The 22,902-nt window shown below is 40.1% G+C and overlaps 1 protein-coding gene across 1 annotated transcript; it reads left to right on the top strand.

The window, feature by feature from the left end:
- Positions 1 to 1,022: 1,022 nt before the first annotated feature.
- Positions 1,023 to 21,893, top strand: Afm (afamin). The gene is made up of 15 exons (XM_048425250.3): positions 1,023 to 1,177; positions 3,395 to 3,431; positions 3,638 to 3,770; positions 4,556 to 4,767; positions 5,648 to 5,780; positions 6,373 to 6,470; positions 7,082 to 7,211; positions 12,418 to 12,632; positions 14,013 to 14,145; positions 15,997 to 16,094; positions 16,960 to 17,092; positions 18,324 to 18,553; positions 19,572 to 19,704; positions 20,859 to 20,916; positions 21,760 to 21,893. The coding sequence occupies exons 1-14, from the start codon at positions 1,090 to 1,092 to the stop codon at positions 20,904 to 20,906; spliced, it is 1,821 nt and encodes a 606-aa protein (XP_048281207.3). The 5' UTR covers positions 1,023 to 1,089; the 3' UTR covers positions 20,907 to 20,916; positions 21,760 to 21,893.
- Positions 21,894 to 22,902: the final 1,009 nt, after the last annotated feature.

Here is a 22,902-nt window from a genome sequence, read left to right as displayed (position 1 = left end):
AAACCAAACGCTGGGCGCCAAATAACGGCAAATCGATCCCACACCAGTTATGTTTTAAGGGGTTATTTATTTTAGGGGGTAAAACTTACATACACCATAAACCATCAGGAAGGGAGCCTAGTGTCTGGAGCAGGAGCCGGGAGCATGAGCCGGGACCAAGCATCAGAACCAAGAGGCCCGAGCCTAGATCTGTGGCTCTTTTTAAAAGAGAAATATACCACGCCCCAGTGGGCTGGTATTTCGGCAGCTATTGGCTGATGGAGCCGAAGGCGCTCCCACAGCACCGTGGGCTCGTGCTTCAGCGACTATTGGCTGAAGCAGTGGAAGATACTCCCGCAGCACTAAGAGCTTTGATTATATGAATCAAAGCTTTTTTTTTTTCTCTATATAGTTCCAGAATTCGATGTTTTCAGTGTTGTCTTTGTTCTGTTCCTAAAGATTTAGTAAATATATTACTTTAATTTTCTTTGATTACAAGTGAAACTGTGTTTTGCTTGTCTTTGTGAGTTTGCACAGATGCAGCCGTTTGTGTGCACATGTGTGTGTGTGCACATGTGTGTGTGTGTGTGTGTGTGTGTGTGTGACTGTTAGAGTCTCTCAGTGGCCTGAACATCATCAAACGGTGTAGACTGGCTGGCTGCAGAGTCTCGGGGACCTGCCCAGCCATACTCTTTGGCATTGGGTGGTTAGAAGTGTTCACTAGCAGATCTAGAGTTACACAAGTTCTGGTGACTAAACTCAGGTTTTTTTACTTCCAGGCAAGTACTTTGTAGAATGTCCTACCTTCAAGGCCCCAGAAACTTAATGCTTTTACAGTACATTTCCTTCTTAATGTGTTAGCTACTCTTTTTCTCTTTCACCCATGGACTTTTTTCTTTTGGTTTTGGGCAACACAAGAAAATTTTCTGCTAGTTAAACATAGCATAGTTTTTCCCTAGTTAATAATTAGCAAGAAATTTGCACCGTGACAAAAAAGTCTCTGCATTTCAGACATAGATTAGCTAGGTTACTTTTTAACAACTGTAAGGTCAAAGAATATGATAAAAAGTTGATTTTGCCACAGTCACATTATCTCCTTTTTGCTTTAACATGAAACACTTAAAATTTATAGGCTTTATTTTTTCCTTGTTCTCTTTGACTGAATTCCTAGTCCTACCCACAAAGCCTCAGGATGTAGGTAAGGAATTATCTTGTATATCATTAGGGAATGACTAAATTGGGGTAATTACTTTTCCTTGGCCTTTTAAATTTTTAATTACTTGTGGTTTTATTTTTTTCTCTCTTTTCTTCATTTATGTATACTGGTCAGTAATTTTAAACAACATGCAGATTTTCATTTCATATTACCCAGTCTGCAGGGTGTTTGAACTCAAAAATGGACAGTAATCTATATTGGACAGAAAGTGCCTTTATATATAATTTGGACTTCACAATATTAGTAATTTCTTGTGCCAGGTATATTTATTCTAACAGAAGAACAATAGATACAGTCAGTATATACATGTACACATATATAAAAGCTTATATACAATCTTTAAAAAATGTTTGGTTGTCCAGCATGTCTCCCAGCTAGATGGTAAATACCTTTGGGGTCTATGAGAGCCTGCCTGCTCCCTCCTTCAGCTCTCTGATAAGACTATGCAAGGAGATGCCAGTCTGAAGGAAAGTGTGATTTTCACATTGTTTTATGTCCAAATGGGGAAACTTTGAAATTTTTTATCCAAAGGAAGGTCTTCTTAAATCTTTCTGGCCAGAAAGATACATTCATTTATCTTGTGTACATGAATGTAATTTACTTTTTGTCAGTCCAGAAAACATACACACATATCAAATTAAAAAGCAGCTGTATGGGGTGAGCAGGTTATATTTATGTATTGAAAGTATATCTCTATATTATATATAATGTATGTAACAACAATTAATGAAAAAATAGGCCATAGATTTGAAAGAGAGCAAGAAGAGGTAAATGGGAAGATTGGGAGAGGGAATGATTTAATGATATTATAATCTCAGAAAATAAATGTAAAAAATGAATGTAATTTTCACAAAACATCTAGCAGATCGCAGTGGTCCTGTGTCGTAACCTACCAGACAACCCACAAGGTACCTGTTAGTGATGTCAGTCACAAGCTTGATAATATGCCAATTCTGGAGGTCCTCCTCTTCTTTCTCCACACAACAACCCATTTCAGATCCCGCTACTTTTGTCTATTTAATGGCTTTTATAACTATGTTTTCTTTCCTTTTTATTACTCCCAGAAAAATTCAGGTCCTGCTGTTTTTTTAATAGAACAATTGTTACAGTCCCCTAATGATCTTCCAATTATATTTCATCTAATTATTCTTCCTTCTTCCTACTTGACCAGTAGTTCTGATCACTTTCCATTTCTTGGCCACTGAGGGAGGGTCCAGCACATAGGATGCTTCATTGTCTGGTGTTTCTTAATGTATAAACATGATCATATTTCTATGTCATATAAAGATCTCAGTGGGCACCAACTGAAGCCCACATTTCTTGGTATACATGCAAGATTCCCATAATTTAAACTCTAAAAGAGACCTCATTCTTCTTATGAAATGGGTTGTGTGTCTCCAAATATGTCTCAAGGTTTCCTGCTGTTGTGCTTTTGCTCACATGTGTTCTCTACATTTAAGACTGGGAGTCTTACTCTCCCAGTGTAATTTTTAAAATACTTTTTCAGTCTTAATTCATATGGCACTCCTCCTAAATCTTTTCTGGTCCTTTGCTTAAGGATTACAAAGCATTCACGATGAATATTTATATTCTAAATTGAGTTTCAGTCATGTGAGTGCACAGGAAACCGAGGTTCAAGAAAGGTGTCTTTATTGATCTTTGTTGTTTTTTTCCTAGTGCCAAGAACAATATTTTTTAAAAGATAAGCACTGCAAAATGTAGTCCATGTGGAAAACATGAGAAGGAATCTGTGATTTTGGGCAAAACTCACGATCACATGGCTAGCACTAAAAACTACCCCGGCTGCCACCAGGCATATCGCCATACCTTGCCTTGATGACCTTACTGATCCACGAATCTTCACATGGTTCCTCCTGTAAATGATATATAAATGATAGACACGTGGGAAGGAAATGGCGGACTATCACTGGAAACGCTAAAATCTGCTCAGCTTTAGTTTAACTAAAAACAATTCAATTTATATTTCCTCAATACATAGTCAACTGTGATTAGGTTTCATATTTGTTGTGTACGTGAGTGTGACTTTTACATTCCTTATTAAACATGTTAAAATACTCCTACCATCAGCGTTTTAGAGTTTCACACTTGAGTAACCTGTAAAGATATTTATTAGGAAAATGTTAAAATATAAGGATATGGAGTAACTTAACCATTCTTGCTTTTCAAATCCCTTCCAAGCTATCCAGAAATTCATCGAGGAGAACACAGCATACCTGTGAGTTGTTCTGGATTCCCTTTGGTTATGGGGCTTGCTCTACTGTTGTCTGACACATTCTAGGAAGGCAAATGCTTCTCCCAGATAACTGAATTAGATAGCAGCTGTATTAAGAGTAAATACGTTATCCATGTCTATGAGCTATTTTTAGACCCAGCTAGAAATTCTGCAGAAGATCACTGTGTGTCCTCCGTGGACTATTGCAGGACCATCATCGCAGTTGCTCAATATGTCCAGGAAGCATCCTTTGACGAAGTGGAAAAGCTGGCAAGAGTCATGATGGATTACAGGGATAGGTGCTTGGCTGATGGGACACTTCCGGAGTGTTCCAAAACAGCAGTAAGTAAACTGTAAACTGCGTGGGATTCTTATCCAAACAAGATCTGAGAATGGTGCTCTAGACACATAGAGTTTTCTGTGTAGTGGTGTGTGCTTACAACAGCTAGAAGTGACAGGAACAATGCAGAGAACAAACAAAAGTGACATTATCAAATTGGATGCTTGAAACACTCAAGAGAAATGACTGGGCAAGCCCTTCTGAAAATGTCTGGCGGAAGTTCCCGATTGGAGGTTTGCAGGACGTCAGAGCTTCCTCTCCACTAATGAGCATGTGGCTTTTCATCCCACTGCAGGCATTTTTATATCATGGGATGAACAACGCTAACCTCTATGAGAAAGAGCACAGTGTGGTTAATATTCTTAGGTATTTGTGATCTCCTTTCTCCCTGTCACAGAATTAGGTAACCAGCCTGGCCCATACAGGGAATTTTAGAGGACACTTGAAATAAATATGCTTGAATCTGAGACAAGGGAGAGCCTCCTCATTTCCAAAGACCGCTTTCAACAAGCATAAGGAACACGTGGTGATTTGCCAATGTGATGTCTATTCTAGAACTGAAATATAAGCATTAAAGAAATAGGACCAGGAGAGGATGATTGCTGCAGGATGAAGTTTCTTAAAGTGTGGGATGATCACCCAAGGCCATGGCTAAAACCATTCTGTAGATAATCGTGGAAGCGATAACATTTACCCCAAAGATAGCGCTGTCCTTTGGGTCCCCTGAGCCTCCTCAGGAGGTGGAAGAGCTTTGCTGTGACAGAACACTGTTTTCTCTGCTGTGCAGAATGAGGCCATCCAGGACGTGATCTGTGCCACGGAAGGTCTGCCACAGAAGTACAACTGTTCTCACTGCTGCGGTAAAACCAGCGTTGCAAGGCGCCTCTGTTTCTTCTACAACAAGAAAGCTAACACAGGCTTTCTGCCCCCTTTCCCTTCTCTGGATCCAGAAGAGAAATGCCAAGCTTACAAAAATAACAGTGGATCTTTTCTAAATCTGTAAGTTTAATTTTGGTATCAAAAGGATTTTGATATATTATCAAAAGGATTTGGTATCAAAAGGAACAATAATACAGTATTGTTCTTGTTATCTATTCTTTTTTCTTTTTTAGTCTTAAAGTTTTGTTTTCCAACCATCTTCTGCTTTTCTCTATTTTTGCATGTCTGGATTCATTGAGGAATAGACTAATTCATGAGGTCATTACTCAATGTTTATTGTGTTGGGATCTGTACTCAGTGAGACTGTAGCCATAGACCCTGCTCTTAAGACTCTTACATCAGCGCCCTAGATCCTCTAATGTGATGACCCACAGAACAGAGGTGTAAATACAGCATCTGCTAGCTCGGACACGTGAGCCTGGAAGCGTTTTCTTCCCAAAGGCAGTTGTATGTTTTACCTTGGGAAGACCTAAAGTATTGAACATTCAGCCTCAGATTTCTTCGCAATAATGTTGCGATTGCAGAAGGAAAGATTTTTTTTGTAAAGTTATTGTGCTTTGAAACAACCACATGTTTGTTTGAATTTAATCCTTGAAACCTGGATGTGGCGTGTTTAGATATTGTTCTCTAACATAGTAGGGAGGCAGGCTTCCTATGTCAGAGGTAGGGAGGAGAGGAGAAAACACACAGCTCAGGATGAGAACTGCCAGTCGTCCTTAAGTTGGAGTTAGCAGCTGCAATGCTGAGGCCTGGGAACGGCTGCTTCTGGTGACTGGGTCACATTGCTTTTTCTAGCAGTAGTTGGCCTTTCTTAACATTCCCTTCATTTTTTACATCTTATTTTTCTTGTCTTCTTCTCCCCACCCTTCCTTTTCCTTGACAATTATCCTTCTCCTTCTCCCTTTCCCTTCTCTCTTTTAAAAACCTTCGTGTTTTATAGCTATATATATGAGGTTGCCAGGAGAAACCCCTTTGTCTTCTCCCCTGTTCTTCTAACTGTGGCTGCTCAGTTTGAGGAGGCGGCGGCCACATGTTGTGAGGAGCAAGAGAAAGCCACCTGCTTTCAGGCCAAGGTGGGTACCACGCTTGTTTCATCAAGGGGATGAAAATGCCCAATGCCATAGCTCCAGATCTTTACTTAAAATTAAACATTACAGAAAGAATGTTGTCCACATTCAGTGTTATCTTACCACACTCACTGATGGTAAGTTCATTGGTCACCCACTGATAGAGTGTACCATTTACCCGAAGCCTATGAAAGACTTTCACCGATTGCCAGGATCCCACTTTGGGTTTTATTTTCCTTATAAACTAGAAGAAAGCCCAAGAAAGCAGGAATGTCCAGCATAAATGCTGACATGGTGCCTCTTGTCCATGGCAAACTTTCTTTTGGCTTTAATCACAAGATGGAATCATGCTAGTAGTGGCCTTCTCTTACCATGTGCAATGCTGTCATCAGGAATACTAGCTCTCCATTTTTATTGTGCCATTAAAATCCACATTTTAAGATACACATTTCTTTCAACATGGAAATTTACTAAGATAAAACTCTGAGTATTTTCTGTAGCTGAAAATTTTCTGGAGTTGTTGATTTATGTGTAATTAAAAACTACGAAAACAGTGAGATTTGGGTCTAATTTCAACAGAATTTTCTTTATCTTTCAGGCAACTCCTATCACACAATATTTAAAAGCATCCTCTTCTTACCAAGGAAATGTTTGTGGAGCCCTTATAAAATTTGGACCCAAAGTCTTAAACTCTATGTGAGTTTTGTATTGTGTCTCTCGTATTTTCTTGCTTGTGGTACACATCTTTTTGGTTGTTGTTGTTTCTGTTAAATGGCTGATGAGGTTTTTTGATAATCTTCCTGGGTCTTAAGGGTTTGGGAATGATGAGTCTACATGGATAGCTCAAAACAAGGTCTTTAAGGCAAGATGGTAAAAGACACAGAGTTGAGAGGATGCCAAGGGAAAGGAAGTTGTTCTGAGATGCACTTTGGATAGTGTGTGTGATGTTTTTTTCTATAACTGCCATCAATTCGCATGCTATAGTGAGTGCAATATTTTTTTCTGTATCTGCCATCAGCTCACATGGTATGTTTGACTGTTGTAAATATGGGTCAGAGACTTTCTCAGGTCATTTTTAGTTGGAATCTAGAATTGGGGGTGGAGGTGGCAAAATGCCCAGCCTTCAACTTGCCAAGTGACCATAGAGACTTTAACAACACCAGCAGCTGTTGATAAGAGCATCTGTGCACAAATCATGACCTCGCTTGTCTTTGATACTTACACAATTTGTGTTACACGAGAAAGGACCTTCTTCTTCATCTGTTGGCTATCAAATGTTCTTAGTGGCCTATCAATGATCTTTCCAGAAACACTGCTGCATTCAGTAAAAAGTTCCCCAAGATTGGATTTAAGGACCTTACTTCTATCTTAGAAGATGTTTCTTCCATGTACGATGGGTGCTGTGAAGGGGATGTTGTGCAGTGTGTCCGAAGCCAGGTAAATTTCTCTCAAAGAAAGCAAGAAACTGATTACAATAGTTATTTTTAACTTTATATTCAATTATCACAGGAAATTGCTCATAGCTATGACATTCAGTGCAATATTGTGATACATCTATGTGTACAATGTATCCTGATCAACTCAGGTGTTATCAGTCTGTCCTTTCTTTATGTTTAGAGACTTCAAGGCTCCTCTCTTCTAGTTCTTCATAAAATATGTAATGGACAACTGTGAGCAGGGACCGTACTAGGTTAGAACTCCTGTTTTCTGCCATCCCTATCTCTTCATGCCCATGAGTAATTATTCTCTTTTATATCACAAGCCCTTAGTAAACCTCAGAAAATGACATTATTGTTTTCTTAAAATTTGGTTTATTTGGTTTCCTAATTTCTTTTCAAATAATTTCAAATAATCTTCTTTCCTCCCTCCCTCCCTTCCTTTCTTTCTAATTGACAAATAAATATTGTACACATTTACATACATATGTTTTGTGGGAAGAGTACATTCAACTTACTTCCCTGGCAATTTTCACGTTTATTAACTACAGTCTACAATAAAATTTCTGAAATTATTTCTCCTATAGATCCAAAATTTTGTCTTTGACCAACATCTCCCCAATTCTTGCACCCACCCTTTTGTAGGAGGCTACTTGTTCATTTGTTCCCAGCTGCCCAGACTCAAAATAACCACAAAGAAACTGCGTTAATTGATCACTGCTTGGCCCAGTAGCTCTAGCTTCTTATCAGTTAGCTCTTATATGTTAATTTAACCCATTTCTAGTAATCTGTGTATCTCTACATGGCTGTGGCTTTCTGGATAAAATTCCGTCCGGCTATGGCAGGGCTACATGGCTTCTTCTTGATTCCACCCTCCTTTCTCCCAGCATTCAGTTTAGTTTTCCCCGCCTAGCTCTGCTCTATCCTATCACAGGCCCAATACAGCTTCTTTATTAACCAATGCTATTCACAGCATGCAGAGAGGAATCCCACATCACCACCCCAGCATCTGGTACCCCTTAAAATGTTTTTTCTTGAGGAACATACCAGTAAACATACTGCTGCAGAGTTGGAATTGTTCACACATTTTAACGGCAACATAATCTCATTAAAAATACACAGATTTAAAGTGCGTGCCCTGGGGCTTAAATACATGTCCTCATGCTTACAAGGAGAGTGCTTGATCACTGAGCCATCTCTCCAGCCCTCGGGCTGAAGTGTAACTCCCCACCTCCTCCTTTTCAGGGGAGGTGCGTAAAGACTCAATTGTCTTTAAGGGGCTGGCCACTGGGAGTTTGACCAGGATCCAGTGGGCTATTTTTATTCCCCCCCCCCTTTTGTGGGGGAAACAAGGGTGGGAGGGTATAATAGGTGTGCATTGTATGGAATTCCCAAATAATCAATAAAAATATTAAGTTGGAAAACAATTTAAAAACTAAAATAAAACCTACAAATTTCTTCCTAGTTAAAATTAAGCTTTGTTGTGAAGGCTTTAATTATTTAAATAATTTCAATTTTAGGATTTGGGAAATATCTGCTTTAAATTAAGCAGGGGACAGAAAATGTCCTCCCAAATTATTTTATTCTCAAATGTAACCCAATTAAAGGAATGTCACTCATAATTTATTTTTGTAGCATTTGGTTGTTTATGGAAATGTGGGTTTAATAATGTTAAATCTAATATACTAAATTAGTATAATAATCTAAATTTTTATGGCTTGTAGTTGAAATTAAGGGATCATATTGTATTTCAAATTTCCTCCTCTTTAATGTCTTTATGGAGAAATGGAAGAAATTCAATTGTCATTCACTGAAAATAGAAATAAATTCTCAGGAACTTAAGACATGCTTTGCCTAGGACAATACTGGCTTCAGATGAGATATGAACACTGGAAATGCGGTATCAATTCCTATTTCATTCTCACCTTGGCCTTTGAACTCATCTTGTCCTTTGCCCTCAGTGTCCACCAGAAGCTTCTAGATTGGAGGGATATATTGAGTTCAATCAGGAGACCTGAAGTGCCCAGAGAGTGTGGGAGAGTGTGAAGGTGCAGGGGGTCTGGAGAGGGGATTGGGAGCCATCGGCCTTAAAAATTCGTCCTGTGTGACTAAGACAACCGTCCTCGTTCCCTTGCCACCAAGTCTTCTGTAGAGCTAAGAGCAGTTACGAAAGGAGAAGACAGGGTCCTCTCTTATATACGATATACATTTGATTATTTGAACAGCCTCAAATTTATAGTAGCCATATGGAAGGATTACATGAATAAGAAAGCTTCTTCTATTTGAGAAGTCTTCACCTGGTAGTTTCTGTAATGGCTAACTTCCTGATCAATCCTTTTTCTCAGACAATATAGTTTGGTCACATTCTTTTCCATCCCCCAACCTGATCTTCACCACCTCCTGACCCATTCAACTTTATGTTCTTTATCTCTCTCAGAAAAAACAAAAACAAACAAACAAAACAAGCCAAAAAGCAATACCCAAGCAAAACACACCCACCCATATATACACACCCACCCATACACACGCGTGCGCGCACACACACACACACACACACACACATACACACACATGCATGCACAAACACACATGCACACACACACATGGAGTTCATTTTGTGTTGAGTAACAGCCACTCCTGAGCATGGGGCCTGCTCTGAAGTGTGATTGATTCACCAGATGACACTTCACTGGAGAAAACTGATTTTCTCTCTCCCAGAAAGTATGAGTTGTAAAACGTTTCTTGGTTAGGACTGGGACTTTGTGCCCACTTTCCCCTCTTGTGTCTGGAAGACTCTGTTTTCTTGGAATCATTTACCACCTCTGGCTCTTATAGTTTTTCTATTTCCTCTTCCACATAGAGACATAAACCTTGAGAGGAAGGATTTGATAAGGACATCCCATTCAGGAGTCAGTGTTCCAAAGTCTCCCACTCTCTAAACGTTGACCAGTAGTGAGTTTTGTGTTGTTTGCCAACTACTGCAAGAAGGAGATTCTCTGCTGAAAGCTGACTATAGTGCTCTGGCCTATGGGTATAACAATATACCATTAGGAGTCATTTTAATGCTATATTCATTTTTAGCAAAACAAATATAGTTGCAGGGTTTCCTCTAGGCTCATGGCCTGTCTAGTCTCAGGTTCTTAGTCACTGTAGTGGTATATTATTTCTATTTTAATGAATAAAGCTTGCCTGAAGATCAGAGTGCAAAGCTGACCACGTTAGTCAGTCATACATGTCAGGCAGTGGTGGCAAACACCCTTAATCCCAGCAACCACACTAGTTAGCCATAGAGGCTAGGTGGTGGTGGTACACACCTTTAATCCCAAAACTAGAGAGGAATATAAGGTAGGATGAGACAGGAACTCGCTTTCTTTCAGTGTGAAGTTTTTGTAGAGGTAAGAGCTCCCTAGTGTCTTGGTTGCTTGGCTTTTCTGATCTTCAGCTTGAACACCAATATCTGTCTCTGTGTTTTTATTATTGGTGATACAGATTATTTTAGTAGTGTCAGGCATGGATTTCGTCTCATGGAGTGGACCTTAAATCCAATAAAATGTGGTTGGTTGCTCGCATACCATCCGTGCCACTGATGTACCAGTGTATCCTGCAGTCAGGTGACTTCTGTAGTTATGGGCTTTGTAACTGGGCAATATTGGTGAATACTTTTCTCTCCTGGTAGAGTTCATGGTACCTTTGAGCACCATGAATACCAGTCAGGAGGTATGAATCCAGCTGGGCACTAGCTAGATTTTTCCATGCTCAATGACAGAAGTAAATGGTGTCTTCAGCAATAGGGCCATGGGAAGTAACCCACAGAACTGACAATAGTCTAGGTTTGGGGGAGATCTTTGGAACACCTTGGCCAACAACTCAACAAGATGTAACCCGTTCGTGTTACTGGGGTTTTACTTGTTAGCCTAAGGTGCCTAGTTGGGGCATTTTCTCCCTTGTTATATGGTAGCCCCATTTAAATCCCATTCATTCCTGTATGAATTTTAGGGGGCTTCTGTAGTAGTTGGTGTCACATGGCTTTTCAATAGGTCTTTAGTGTTAGTTGTCCCTCCCCATATTGCTTCCTCTCTGTCATCTTTCTCTTTCTGTCCTTCATCCTCCTCCTCATTTCACCCTTTTATTCTAGTTTCTCCTTTGTCCCTTATAAGACTATAGTCTATTTGCCTTTCCTTCACAAGATCCCCTCCCTCCTTAAAAGATTTATTTTGTGTGTGTGTGTGTGTGTGTGTGTGTGTGTGTGCATGTGCGTGCATGCATGCATGGGTACCACATTTGTGCAAGTGCTTACATAACCCAGGGGGCTTTAGATCCTCTGGAACTGGAGTTATAGGCAGCTATGTGCCACCATGGGGTTGCTAGGAACAGAGTCTGGGTCCTCTGCAAGATCAGTTCATATTCTTAACCTCTAGATCTAGCCCTCTAGTCCCCAAACCAATATTTCATTCAAATACCAAATATTTGTGGGTTTTGCTACATCCTTGGAAAGAAAGGTTTAGTCCCCGAGAGAGCTAGATTAGATGAGATGTGTTGCTGTGCCTTTAGTGGCCACCACAGAGAGCACAGACAAGTCTCATGGGGTATAGCAATATTAGAAGATAAGGTACCAGTGAGACCAATGAGCTGTCAGTGAGACCAATGAGCTGTCAGTGGGTAAAGATACTTGCTTTCAAGACCGAGAACCTGAGTTTAGTCCCCAGGACCCATATGGTGAAAAGAGCCAACTTCCATAAGTTATCCTCTGACGCCTACATGTGTGCCATGGCAGGCATGTGTGCCCACTTCCCTAGGACCAAGTAGATAAAAACAGTAATTTTAAAGAAGTGAAGATTTCAATGTATCAGAGAAGTGGGGAGAAAGTACTTAAAACAATAATACTTAACAATGAATGTAAGTTTGTGATAGAGCCCCCACCTACATTTTTATGATTATTTGACCTAAAATCCTAAGGGAAGAAAAGTGTTGCACTAATGTGGAAAATTCATGAATATTAAGCTAGTGTAGAATTTACGTGAATATTCCTTATCTAATCCGTTGATGGATGGGTGCTGCTGTTACATTCATGATTGGTTCTGTTGATAGGTTGGGTACTAACGTGATGTTTAGGGTTGACTTTCTGAACAGCCATTCTTTTATGAAGAAGAAGCCAGTCTGGAAAAAAATTTGAGTGTCAAAACTTCTCTTATCCTTATTCGATGCAGAGCCAGGTCATGAAACATATTTGTTCAAAACAAGATTTCATCTCGAGTAAAATCAAAGAATGCTGTGGGAAGAAAATAACAGAGCGTGAAGTCTGCGTCATTAACACCAATAAAGAAGAAAAACCAGAAGACTTATCTACCAGAGATCTCAGATTTACTGATGACGAAAATATATGTCAAACACGAGATTCTTACAAGGACAGCTTCTTTACTGAGTACTATAACTCTCTATTGAAAGTTTAGAAGGCAAACAAAATTATGACATTTCTATTCTGCTAATTTGGGTGGAGGGATTAGACACCATGTAATTCACTGGTATCAAACAATTTGTAAAGATCTTGGCTTGAAATTAGTACACTTTGAACAACGGTGATATTGCAATGATGGCTAATGTTTACTGCTTTATATGAGCCATGCGATAGGCTAAATATCTAAATAATTCAGACTATTCATTTTAATTCTAGTTGATAGAATAAGTATGGCTGCCCCTGGTATCTTGAATGAGCAAATTGAGAAATAAAGGAATTAAGTGGCTTGTTCAAGTTTCACAGGTAAAACCAACAGAGTAAGGAACTGACCCCAGGTTTCTGGTCTTAGGAAGTCAAAGGCTTGACTGTCCAGCAATGTCACCCCACAGTTCCTAAGGGGAAGATCAGCAGAGTGTAAGCCACAGGACTAAATCTGAATCTTATTTGTCACTAGGACAAGTTAAACTGTCCACTTTATTTTCTGTTATTATTGATTTTTAAAGTCAGTGCAAAGTGATGGTTTTCATTCTGGAATGTTCACATTTATATGTCCCTGTACTTAGTTCCTATTCATCCCATTCTCCCATTGCCTTCTTCTATACCATCTGCCCTCCATTTTCTGCCTACCGTCTTCTCCCACAATCTTTCTCCTTCTGCTTTTAAATCATGTGAATCTCACTGATTTCTGTTGAACTCTTCTCGTTCCTTCTGTCTCTCTCTCTCTCTCTCTCTCTCTCTCTCTCTCTCTCTCTCTCTCTCTCACACACACACACACACACACACACATTTAAATTTAGATTCTGTATTGACAGAAGCACACAGCACACAGTGTTTGTCCTTTTGAGTCAGGCTAATTTATTTCTCTTACAATAATGATGATCCTCAGTTCCCTCTATTCTCTTGCAAATGTCATGATTTTATGTTTTCCTTATGGATGAAGAAATACCATTGTGTACATATCATCACATTTTCTTATTTATCTTCCTGCGATTCCATTTCTTAGCTAGTGTGAGTAGCAGAGCAACTCAACACAGGTGTGCACACTTCTCTGTGGCCTGTTGACTTAGAATCCTTCAGACACGATATAGTTTTGATACAACAGTATCATGTGTTGAGTTATTCTACGAGTTATTTTTAAATAATTCCAACAATTCTATCCTCTCTGACATGGAAACAATGTTAATCTGCAATATATTACAGAAATAATTTGTGTAAAATGATCTATGAACAGATTAAACTCCAGATTTAGCTTTGACAACAGAGTCTTAGATCTTACTAGATTCACTGAAAGCAGAGTTGGGTCTTTTGTTCTTTCTGTGAGTTCTAACATAATAAATGTTGGCATAGGTTTCTTCACGAATACTCCAGGAGACACACTGAATTTTCTACAGCAGAGCTTCTAAGAATTGCTAAAGTGTACAAGGATCTCCTGGAAGATTGCTGCCGCAGAGAAAACCCAGCAAGTTGCTACCGCAATGCGGTAGGTCCCAGTGATGTAGATTCCAAAAACCAAAAATAGCCATCATTTTTTATTAAAACTTTCTGATTAGAATTGTACAGTACACATACAGTATATGTACTGCAGAATTATATTATTAGTATAATATTATGCTAAATATTTTCTTTCATATTTCTTTTTCTGTATTTGCACATTTCTTAAATAATATCGATAAAGTACATTTCTTGGAAAAATGCTTGAACCTGTTAGTATAGCAGGAAACTTTCCATTTTATATTACACGGTGCTATATTTGTTTCCTAATGTGGCCACACAGCTAGCGACTTAAACAACAGAGATTTATTCTTCTGCCCAGAATGTCAGTGTGTGAAATAGCAGTGCGGGGCTCAACTCAAAGTGGTAAAGTGGCTGTGTTCCCTGCACAGGTCCCAGGGAGCAGCGCCTCCCAGGCCCTAGCATAGAAAATCTTTCCCTTCCTAAGCTTGGCTCTCTGTCGTAATGATGCGCAGTCACTGTCTCACCTGCTCTCCCACGGTGTGTGGGCCCTGGGCATGTTTGAAACGTGTTTACATGATTCGCATTGCAGTTCTGTACATGATTCATAGATGGGAATCTAGTCTACACATTTCCTTGAATATTTGTAGGAGAGAGCATCAGTTGAGGGGGTAATGGGATCAAAATATGCAAACTTTTAAAACCATTTGACACAAACTGCTGTTAACTTCTAGAAGATTTTTTTTTTTTTTGCCCGAGTTGAGTCCCAGAGCTATGCTTGAGAGTGTTTGCCTCAACATCGCCTTTGTCAACATTTCGCGTGAAGATCAGGCTTCAGATTCATGTGCAAAAAGTGGCTATATTTTAGGTATTTGTTTGATTTTTAAAATTATATCAAAAATTTCCTAAACAAAAAAGTGAATATGATCAAATGTTTATGAAATTCCCAGCTAAAAAATATCTCATATAAGTTTTGATATATTATTTTAAATTTTATATAAAATTTGTTTGTGTTTGTTTCTTGTTTTCATTTTGAAAGGAATAACTTTCCATTTCTCTTCATATACTTATAAAATATAACTCAATATATTAAAGGAAGTATCTGGCAATTTTTCACAATTCCTTTGTTTTATACTATTTTTGTTTTATTTTATATTTTTCTCCCATATACTGTGAAAATCAGTGTATAATCATTTAAATTTAGGCAATGTAATAAGAAAAAAGTTTTTTTAATTGTCCTTTATGCTCTGACATCATCATTAATAAACTATTCTGCTGTACATCTGAGGATGAATCATGGTACTAGGAAATTCTCACTTTTCATGGAGACACATTTGTCTCACTGTGTCCATGGGTTGCAGTGCAGTTCTCTCTCATACCACCATGAAAATGTTCGATTTATGCCATGGCAAAAAAAAAAAATTGTCCATCAAATAATTGAAGACAACTATGGGAGGCTTGAAACTCTAAACCTAGATGACAGGAAAAGACACAAATGAAGACAAAGACACCTACAATCATCAACAGAAACTTATTAGCTGGGTCACCCTCGGAAAGCTGAGTAAGCCCACAAAGCTACCCTCCTTCACTAACGATGCAGAGAACAACTTCTCTGGTTCTAGATAAGGATCAAGTATAGATATTGCCAAGATAAAACTTAAATTTTGCCTTCTAATTCCTAAATCTCTAAAAAGGATGAGATATATGAACCATTTATCTATGATTGAATAGTTAAAATTCTTTCTGTTTGATGAAAAGTACATAGCAATTAGAGTTTGGATGTAATCTGTAAACAGAAAAGATACTCAACAAGCTGACCCTGCCACTCGGTCCAGTTGTAGATAAAACGCTTGCAATGATGATTGCTTTTCATTTCCAGGAGGATAAATTCAATGAGACGACTAAGAAAAGCTTTGCAATGGTTCAACAAGAATGCAAACACTTCCAGGAGCTGGATAAGGAAGCCTTGAAACTCCAGTAGGTTGTCTGCATAACTGGGCTAACACTTGTGACCAGGAGCAAATAATCTTTCAAATATAGAATATTAGGTCAGTCCTTCGGTTATGCCAGTTCATCAACTCCAGGAAGGAACAAGAACACAAAACTCAAGAATTCACACTGAGTCTTTATGTGAGTCCTTGACCAGAAAGGAGGTCACAAATGAAAGAAATATTAGATTCTAGACTGAATGTTCCTGTAACGCTTTAGTATCTGTGAACTTGGGTTTCTCCCCTCCAAATCAGGATTCTTGGATTCTGTCCTGTGTGAGAGGAGAATGGATAAAATTTCAGGTGGCTACTGTTTTCTGGGAAACCAATGATTAGCTTAGAATAACTGAATTGTCAGCAGATTTGCTTAGCATTGTAATATTTACCCTTTTGGTGCTTTTATGAGAATTCAAAAATAATATGCAGTTCATTTAGATTTAAAAATAATGATCATGCTAGTATTGGATTTGTTAAAGTTCAGCATCTTCAGTTCAAGTGTGATTTCATTATTCCTGTAAAGTTGTTGTTAGTTATGATGTCAACCTCAGTCCACTTAAGGTTCTCAGCTGTCTTTATCTTGTTCCTAACACGTTTGCTGAATGCTCCTTTTAGATCTTTTTTACCTAAACAAACAACACCTATTATTTATCAACACAACCTATTTCAAGAACTTTACTTGTTGGCCAAGGCCATTACTGCCCAGCATGTTCTACATGGCCTGGGGATCACCATGTTTGGGTGCTGAATGTTCCTATCTATCATGGGTTTGGTTGATCTGGAGTGCAGGAGCTATTCAAGGAAGAACAGATATCTGCTGCCATCATCCAGAACCAAAGAGGTGTGTTTTCTTTCAGTTACCTTGTCGTGTTCACCAAGGTAGCTCCCCAGCTCTCCATGGAAGAACTGATCTCCCTCAGTGAGGGAATGGTGGCAGCGTTGACAACCTGCTGCACCCTGAGTGAAGAGTTTTCTTGCGTTGATGACTTGGTGAGTATGGCCCATGTACCTGACTCTTCCTTTTGTAGTTTGCGGTTCTTAAAATGCAATTACATCATTGCCCCCCCACTCCCTTTCAAATTCATGACCTCTTTTTCTTTAATTATTGGTGTTTCTCTCTCTCTCTCTCTCTCTCCTCTCTCTCTCTCTCTCTCTCTCTCTCTCTCTCTCTCACACACACACACACACACACACGGATAAATGTATAAATAAAACCTGATGAGTCCATTCAGTGTTACTTGGATGCGATGCTTTTAGGTTTGACCATTTTTCATTAGTTAACTAATTAGGGGGACTCATCCCTGGGGAAGACTAACTCTTCCTCTCTCCCCAGATGTCAACTGCCCATAGCTCTGGAGGAGTGGCCAACGAGATTTCACTCCCATCCACATTAATATGTCTACTGGGGTTCTGTCTATTCCCTGTTCCTGTTTTTGAGACACTCTCCTGTCAAGTCTTAGCCGGCCTAGAATTTACCATTTAGACCAGGCTGTTCCCAAGTTGTGGTGATCCTCCTGCTTCTGACCCTTGGGTGCTGGGATTGCAGATCTGGTACTTGACTTTTCTTACCTGCTCCTTCTTCTTGCTGATTAATACGAAATCTCTATTCTTCTCTTTTGTTTTCAACATTGTCCAAGCAAGAAGGATTACTTTCTTTTTTGGCCCACCATTTGAATTCCTGAATATCAGAAGAGAAGGTTCTATGTCGTTTTCGAGGATTCTTCTTTTAGTTCTTATATATGCTAGGCAGGCTACCCCTGCACTACATCACAGACCAGAATCCCTTCCATTTTAAATAGTGTTACAGTTTTTGCACTTTGCCCCCAAAGGAAGAGTTCAGAAAAGAAATGCTGCTTTCTGCCTAGTCTTTTAGGAATGGGGTGGAGAGTACCAGGAGGGGAATATACCCAGAAACCATGTTTGCTTGTCACTTTGAAGTGGCTGTTCACGAGTCCCTGAACACAGTAGAAACTTTGCATATATAACTTGAAAAAAATTAATCTGTAGGCATTTAATTGCTATAGGTTGAATTTCTGTAGTATTGTCATTTGGCCTTTCAATTCTTGCAACACAGTACAACAGCACAGTCTCGCGAGTACCTGTTTTCCTAAGCAAGGTTGCCAGTGATTTCAGTACTAGCTGTTCATCTACCCATACATAGTTTTTTAAGTGTCCTTGGAGTTTTGAAATCATATCCGCATTGCACTTCTCATCGGTATAGGCAGAATTAGTTCTCGGAGATTTATGTGGCGTCAATGAAAACCGAACTATCAATCCCGCTGTGGACCACTGCTGCAGAGCCGACTTTGCCTTCAGAAGGCACTGCTTTGGGCGTTTGGAAGCAGACACGACCTATGCGCTCCCATCGGTCTCTGCACTTATACCAGCTTTGCGTGAAGACTGGTGTCAGGCTCATAAAGAGGATAAAGACCTTCAAAATAAGAAACACAGGTACGAGCTCCCTCCCAGCCCCTTTCTACAGCCCGAAGGCACATCTGACTCAGAAACGTTAGCGTGAAGGCTTGGTGCGTCGGCTGATCCAATTTGTGTTATACAACAAATCGTTTAGTCTTCTAGCCACAAAACAAAATGGCGTATTTGCCACTATTGTTTATAAACAAACATCTAGCTTTCTTTTTCTCTTACTGGAAATTTGGAGCATCTTTCCATCAGGCGGGGATTTGGAAAAAAGGGTCAGGCAGTGAGCCAGAGAGCTACTGGACAGGTGCAAATGAAGTGGATTCTTTTTATGTGGGTACTGAAAAACGTTATTACATTTATTTAGTAATTTGTGTATGCATGCGTGCACACATGAATGTGCACATGCCACTGCATGCACCATGTACACGAGATGAGAGGTCAGAGGACAATACATGCGTGCATACATGAATGTGCACATGCCACTGCACACACCATGTACACGAGATGAGAGGTCAGAGGACAGCTTGGAGTGGTTGATTTTTCTCCTTCTGTCCTATGGGTCCTGGAATGGGACTCAGCTTGTCTACCATGGTGGCAGGCACCTTTATCCAATGAGCCACTTCACCATCTCCTATGATAGGGAGTTTTGTCTTGAGAATTCCAGTGTTTTAAAGCAGGAGAGACGCAAAGGGTAATGTTTAAAGGCCAAGAATAAAGATCCATAATTTTGAATGCAGCCACTTGTCTGGACCAAGTATAATAGAAACAGCAGTAGCTGAGGAAAGGGAAATGATTTAGATATGAATCTTCTAGAAGATCTACTATGTTCAATAAGGTCTACTTTTTTGTTTGTGACTATATAGTTCCCCAAGAGTCCATTCTACAAATTAGAAAGAGTTTCGTAAGACCCTTGCAAAAATGGAATCTTTAAACTTTTCACTCATGAATTTGAACCTAGAACATGTGTGTTTCTGTAATGAACACTAGGAAGAAGCGGGGCTGCAGAGAGGAGTCATTCACTGATTCTGTTGGGTGTCTGTGAGCACAGGTTTATCATCAACCTAGTGAAGTGGATGCCAGAGATCACAACTGAGGAGCGTCTGTGCTTGCTCACAAAGTTCAGTGCCACCGGGGAGAGGTGCAGCGACGTGCAGGAGCCCGAAGCCTGTTTCCGTCCAGAGGTTTGCTGTTCTTTCACTGAAATTCTATTGGTGCTTCAGGAAAGATGAACAAAATAGAATTTCCTATTGGTTCTTCCTCTTCCCTGTCAAGTCTAAGACCCTTGGGTTTGAGAGCAGTCATCACCAAACTGAAGTTTAGATGTCCCCGGTAGACATCTGACATCTGACAGTAAGAAAACTGTCAGGCAAACTTGGTTCCCATCCCTGCTGTCTTTTTTGTGTAATTTAGACAAAATAGCATCTGTCCTCTGTAAATCAGGATAGACTTACACCATTGCTCCTAACTCCTCAACTCTCTCTTGTCGTCTCAGTACAATGGAGTCAAAGTGACTTGCCAAGGAAGTCATTGCCGGCTGGGAAGGGCGAAGGGCAATGGTACTAGGAAAGGAAGGCTTTTAAGGTGGCTGTTGGCTCTCTCTGGATCTTCCTGAGGTCACTCAGTTGACAGCACATGTGGAGTTGAGAGTAAGAAAGTAAGGGAGATCAGGGAGCTGGTCCTGCTCCTCTTACTCCCGTGGCTGTGGCATCTGTAGAACCTGCCGTGGTGAGAGCCGGGTATCTGAGAGTGTCAGCCCCAGCTGGTGCCTTCGGGGAGCATGAGACGAAATCTCTAACTTTCTTTCTTATTATTTTTTTCCCAGCAGCTCCTGGTGTTTTCACAGCTCATGCACACTCATGCGTGCTCATGCATGCTCATGCACACACACGCACACACACAAACACTTGCAGGCACACACATCAGACACATATTTTATCCGGCTTGAGAGTCTCCTACTTTGCTGAGTGACTTAATCTTTGAAAACACAATAAAAAATTATTAGTTTGCTAAAATAGTTTTACTTTAATTAGAGGACATTGACCTCCATCTAGCATTTGCCCGAGTGTGTCCTTAAGGGCTGTCTGAAAAGATAGATGAATTCATTTGTAGGACATAAAAAGAACTTCAGTGCCTTTTCTAAAAGTTACTTGAAGAATGTTTCCCCTCCCTCTCCCCCTCCCTCTGTCCTTGCCCCTCCTAGTGTGTGTGTGTGTGTGTGTGTGTGTGTGTGTGTGTGTGATTATATCTTCATTCAAAATTCAGATGAGTGTGCTTCCCTAAACTGAAACACGACTATCTCAAACTTTTCTTCCTATGATTTTTATCTCCCTTCCAGGGCTCAAATATTGGTGATGAAAGTGGAGCTGCTAATAAAAAAAGATAAAACACCAGAGGTAAACATTTCTATCTCAGTCAAATATTAAAGCTTGATGTGATCCTTGGCTTCCATGGCTTATTCCTTCCTGTGTGTCAGACATTTGTTTCTGACTTAGACCATACACTAAGGAGTTCATAGTAACCAGTTCAGGTCCTCGTGTGTTTCTCTGGATGCCAATCCTTATATGCAGGGCAGGAATACTGCATCATGCTAGAACTGCTCAGTTTCTGAATAACCCAAGTCTCTGCTTTTCTGCATTTTTTTGTCTGAATCCGAAAAGGGAGACATTTGAGTCCCTGGAAAGGTAACCCTGGTGAGGCAGCACATTCCTGTACTCAACAGCTCTTGGGATGCTCGGACAATAGGATGGCTGCAAGTTCTAGGCTGGCCTGAGCTACACAGTGAGCTTCAGGCTAGCCAAGACTGTAGAGAGACAGTGTCTCAAAGGGCTAAGATGGGAAAGGGGCAGAAAAGTGTCAACTTCTCAGGGAGGACTAGACAGACAGACTACCATAGTAACCTTCCAAAAGTCTCCTTTGAGAGCCTCATTGAAAATTGCTGTCCTGAGGCATGGTCAACATCTCAGCGGAGAGCCTTGTGAGCAAACACATGTTTGCGATTTCACAGAATATTCGTAAAGGATGCTCCTTTTCCTGCAGTTTACATATCACTCTTGACACCAATATCTAAACCACAGCAACGATGCCCAGCGTCAGGAGAGAGGGACCTGAACCCAGGAGAGGGCTGGTTTGCAACACTACATAGAACTTATAGTTCACATTAGTGAAGTCTTATTAAATATATGACTATTGCCTGAGCTCAGATTCTTTCACTGCATATTTTTTTTTCTTCTTTTCAGCTGTTACACGTTTACAGGCTCCCTCTTCGTCCTATTATGAGGTTCAGCTCTTAAGAAAAATGGAATAGAAGATTCTATAACCCTTACTTGAATCATGTTACTACAAAAAGCAATAAAATGAAAGCATAACGCCACTGTCAGACCAATGTCATCTATCAACCAGACCACAACGTTAATCAGTTGCGTTGCAGTCGGCAAACTGGTTGCTGCATGTCCCAGTTTGGTTCCTGTTGCTGTGACAGACACCAGTGACCGGAAGTGACTTGGGAGAGAAAAGGCTTATTTTACCTTACCTTAAAGGTCCTTCATCAAGGGAAGCCAAGGCAGGAACTAATAGAGACAGGAGCCTGGAGGCAGGAAGTATACATTTTTAATCTCAACCCTGGGGAGGGGACAGACACAGGCAGATCTCTTGAGTCCCCTGGTTATTCAACCTTCCTTTTCTCAATCTCAAAGGCCAGCATGAAAAGTTTTTTTTTTTAATTGACTGTTTTCTGGAAAGTTGCACAGAACGAGTTACATCGTAAGTCCCATCCTCTGACCACTGTTTAAACAAATCCTCACCACTTGTGCTTCCTGTGGTCTGAATTCTACCATTAGTTGTTGATGGAAGGCGACAGCATCTTTCTGTGTCTTCAAGAAACTCTTAGCAATATTCAAATACTTCTGAGAGGAGGACTCCATTCTTAAATTTGGATTTTTTTAAAAAGGGAAGAATTAATTTTGTACATCTCTATCCCTCCTCCCAGTGTTAATTACAATCTAGTGATGTGGCTGCGCTATGAGTGATTCTATGACTGGGCTGGCATGGGCCACAGGATTAGTTAGTGATGTCTGCATGGGGTGGAAGTCTGGTATTTTCATTCAAGGAATTAGCACTGGTCTAACAGTTCCCTTTCTGATAGACGCAGGAGGTTAAGAATAAGATGTTAAGGGAGCGCTGCTGAGGACACATTGCAGGAGACCTAGCTAGCTTGGAGTGGTGCTGCAGATCTATAATGCCAGAAATTGGGAGGCTGGGGTAGAAGACCATATTTCCGGAGACAGCCTGGGATGCATAGTCAAAATATGTTTCAAAAACCAAACCCGAAGCCAACCAACCAATCAAATGTATAAAACGGAGAGAATGAACATTAAGAATAT

This window comes from Myodes glareolus, chromosome 8 (assembly GCF_982192425.1).
Source record: "Myodes glareolus chromosome 8, mMyoGla1.1, whole genome shotgun sequence".
Taxonomy (NCBI): domain Eukaryota; kingdom Metazoa; phylum Chordata; class Mammalia; order Rodentia; family Cricetidae; genus Myodes; species Myodes glareolus.
Note: the sequence above shows the minus strand (reverse complement) of the source record. Positions and strands in the feature narration are given on the sequence as shown.